The following is a 3923-nucleotide window of genomic DNA, read 5'->3' as shown; positions in this document are numbered from 1 at the left end:
GCATGAAAGTGAAAAGTGAAAGTGAAGTCGCTCAGTCGTGTCAGACTATTAGCGACCCCATGGACTGCAGCCTACCAAGCTCCTCTGTCCATGGGATTTTCCAGGCAAGAGTACTGGAGTGGGGTGCCATTGCCTACATCATGAGAAATGCTGGGCTGGATGAAGCACCAGCTGGAATCAAGATTGCTGGGAGAAATATCAATAACTTCAGATATGCAGATGACACCACCCTTATGGCAGGAAGTGAAGAAGAACTAAAGAGCCTCTTGATGAAAGTGAAAGCTGAGAGAGAAAAAATTGGCTTAAAGCTCAGCATTCAGAAAACGAAGATCATGGCATCTGGTCCCATCACTTCATGGGAAATAGATGGGGAAACAATGAAAGACTTTATTTTCTTGGGCTCCAAAATCACTGCAGACGGTGACTGCAGCCATGAAATTAAAAGATGCTTGATCCTTGGAAGAAAAGTTATGACCAACCTAGACAGCATATTCAAAAGCAGAGACATCACTTTGCCAACAAAGGTCTGTCTAGTCAAAGCTATGTTTTTCCAGTAGTCATGTATGGATGTGAGAGTTGTACTATAAAGAAAGCTGAGCACCAAGGAACTGATGCTTTTGAACTGTGGTGTTGGAGAAGACTCTTGAGAGTCCCTTGGACTGCAAGAAGATCCAAACAGTCCATTCTGAAGGAGATGAGCCCTGGGATTTCTTTGGAAGGAATGATGCTAAAGCTGAAACTCCAGTACTTTGGCCACCTCATGTGAAGAGTTGACTCATTGGAAAAGACTCTAATGCTGGGAGGGATTGGGGGCAGGAGGAGAAGGGCACGACAGAGAATGAGATGGCTGGATGGTATCACTGACTCAATGGACGTGAGTCTGAGTGAACTCCAGGAGTTGGTGATGGACAGGGAGGCCTGGCGTGCTGCGATTCATGGGGTCTCAAAGAGTCGGACACGACTGAGCGACTGAACTGAACTGAACGGCTGAATACTGTGCTGAAGATAGACTGGGGTTGGGGAGATATAACTAAGTTAAATTTTAATTTTCTGTTGAAAGAACTCAGCAGATAAAATGTAAAGCTGAAATATTAGGATAGAGGAGTAAGAACTTGTAATTAGAAGTATAGATATAAATCTAAAAGAAATAGTTCAATTTCCTCTGGAAAGCAGAATTTAGGGATAAGGAGGGGATAGGACAAAAGACTTCTGTGTTTCCCTTTCAGCCTTACAGCATAGTATACTGAACTTTCAAAATTATACGCATGGATGGGGCTTCCTTAATGGCTCAGTGGTAAAGAATTCGCCTGCAGTAGTTTGATTCCTGGGTCAGGAAGATTCCCTGGAGGTGGAAATGGCAACCTACTCCAATATTCTTACCTGGAAAAAAATCCCATGGACAGAGGAGCCTGGCAGGCTACAGTCCATGGGGTTGCAAAGAGTCGGACACGACTGGGTGACTAAGCATGAATTATTTTGATAAAAATATGTTAAATTTTGAAATTATCTGTTTTGTTCTTAAACTGTTATAAATTTAATTACATATTGAGAATTAGTTGACAGCCTGCTAAACACAAGAATGAGACATAGCATAGATGTCTAGGGACATGCATATGGGTAAGAATTGATTACAGCATATGGGCACCAAAAACAAACTCATACTTAGCCCTGGGTATACAGCTTACAATACATTTCACTATAGAGTAATTTGGCCTCAACAAGAACACAGTGAAAATTGTTTCATTTTTATTAATATCTAGAGGATTGAACTCAACTTTTTATTTTTAAAACTAAAAAGTGTTGATAAACCCTACCAAGTCTTACCTGCAAACTATGTAACATCTGAAGTATTCTTAGATTCCATCTTTCTGCCTCAATATTTTGTTCATTCCCCCATGACTCCTGTTTGAAAAATTGATAAAATATTTCCTTTAATCAAAATTTATTGACTGTTTACTATCTGCCAACCATAGTGTAGAAAGAAACACAAGACACACAACCGTAACATGGGGTCCTGCCAAATAAGGAGGTTATCATCTGCAGTTGAGAGAATAAGACCAACAAACAGGTACAGCTCAGTTTTTATAGGCTGATATCTATGCTCCCAGGCTATCTTCTGACAAGGGGCTCCAGAGTAGGAGATTCTGCATCTGTATTGGTGATGCATCCCAGGCATTGTACCCTTACTTTTAAAGGTAAAGATGACCACTTTTGGCTAGGACTCTCCCAGCTCTGGTCAATCTGAACTCAGATGACAGGAGTAAACATAAAGTTAGAGAAGAACTGCATTATAAAGATCTTTATTTGAATTTATCTGGTGATATAAAGGTTCTAACAATAACTGATGTCTAGTGAGTTGTGTCCAATTGGGTTAGGAACCTTTCAGATTTCAAGGATGCCTTGTCAAAAAAAAGATCAACACACTGCCTTTCACATTATGTAAATAGATCCAACTTTTCAATCTTCTTTTCAGTTTTTAGTCACTTGCAGAAACACCATAATATTTAAAAATTATAAACTTGAAATCCCTTCACAGGAACTCACTCTAAGTCTCCTTACCAACTAACAACTTATAAACTGAGAACAGAACTGAACATAGGAAAGGTGCTGATAAGTCTGATAAAAAAGCATGCCTATAAAGGGTTTGGGGGTGGGGATGGGCAAGCGGCACAGATCTGACCTATTAATACTTTATAATTTTTCCTATGTTATCTCTGTTATCATGCAACCTAACAGCTTCTGTGTTACCCTTATCACAGCTCCACTGTTTGTCAAGCTTTCACGTATACCTCTGGAGCCCAGACACTTCCTAACAGTGCTTTCAATTTCATCGACTCCAAGATGACTTCAGAAAGCTTCAGAATATCCTATATGATATTTTAAATCATCTAAGGCTAAAGGGACTGCCAAGTCCCCATTCCTGCCAGCTGCACTGCCTTCCTGGTTCTGCCTATACAGCATCCTTTCTTACATGCCAAAGAGACTGATCTGAAAATATGGTCAATATTATTCTGTAGAGTTTTCTAAATTCTTCTAGGTAAAATGTTTATGTTTATTCCTTACTGGTTGATTCTGGGATAAATTAGTTCACCCAATTACTAATGTTGTATTTTATTCTTAAATACACAAAAGCTATTTTTCAAATGTGAAAAGTAACGGCCCAACTCCTTGTTAAAGATCCATGAGACTGCAGTTTCATCTATATTGTACAACTAAACTAACCAGGAAAAGCCTCAGAAAAAATAGTCTGTGCACTTTGCTGAAGCCTGTCTACTTGAGCTATCTGGATACCCTACAGCTGAGTCCATAGTGTGGAAAGCCTAGTTGATTATTAAAACAGCTGAACTTGTGCTGTGTTGTGGTTTTCTTGACCATATCTAAAAATAACCCGTGTCTAGAAGCAAAGAAGAACTGTACAAAAACAAACAAACAAAAAACAGAAGAACTGTACAAAAAAGATCTTCAAGACCCAGATAATCACAATGCTGTGATCACTCACCTAGAGCCAGACATCCTGGAATGTGAAGTCAAGTGGGCCTTAGAAAGCATCACTATGAACAAAGCTAGTGGAGGTGATGGAATTCCAGTTGAGCTCTTTCAAATCCTGAAAGATGATGCTGTGAAAGTGCTGCACTCAGTATGCCAGTAAATTTGGAAAACTCAGCAGTGGCCACAGGACTGGAAAAGGTCAGTTTTCATTCCAATCCCAAACAAAGACAATGCCAAAGAATGCTCGAACTACCACACATTTGCGCTCATCTCACACGCTAGTAAAGTAATGCTCAAAATTTTCCAAGCCAGGCTTCAGCAATACGTGAACTGTGAACTTCCAGATGTTCAAGCTGGTTTTAGAAAAGGCAGAGAAACCAGAGATCAAATTGCCAACATTTGCTGGATCATCGAAAAAGCAAGAGAGTTCCAGA

At 39.8% G+C, this 3923-nt stretch overlaps 1 protein-coding gene across 7 annotated transcripts in view; it reads right to left on the bottom strand.

Annotated features, from left to right (window-relative positions):
- RAD21L1 (RAD21-like 1 (S. pombe)) overlaps positions 1-3923 on the bottom strand; it is a 39294-nt gene that overhangs the window by 6098 nt on the left and 29273 nt on the right. For 6 of the 7 annotated variants that reach the window (XM_010841782.1, XM_010841781.1, XM_010841783.1 and 3 more), the window contains one exon: positions 1825-1902. The exons of the other annotated variant lie outside the window; for it this stretch is intronic. In XM_010841782.1, the coding sequence (XP_010840084.1) occupies positions 1825-1902 (78 nt within the window). The remainder of the gene's footprint in view (positions 1-1824; positions 1903-3923) is intronic. 7 annotated transcript variants of the gene reach the window in all.

The sequence above is a fragment of the Bison bison genome, unplaced genomic scaffold (assembly GCF_000754665.1).
Source record: "Bison bison bison isolate TAMUID 2011002044 unplaced genomic scaffold, Bison_UMD1.0 scf7180017864167, whole genome shotgun sequence".
Taxonomy (NCBI): Eukaryota; Metazoa; Chordata; class Mammalia; order Artiodactyla; family Bovidae; genus Bison; species Bison bison.
This window is presented reverse-complemented; position numbering and strand designations above follow the sequence as displayed.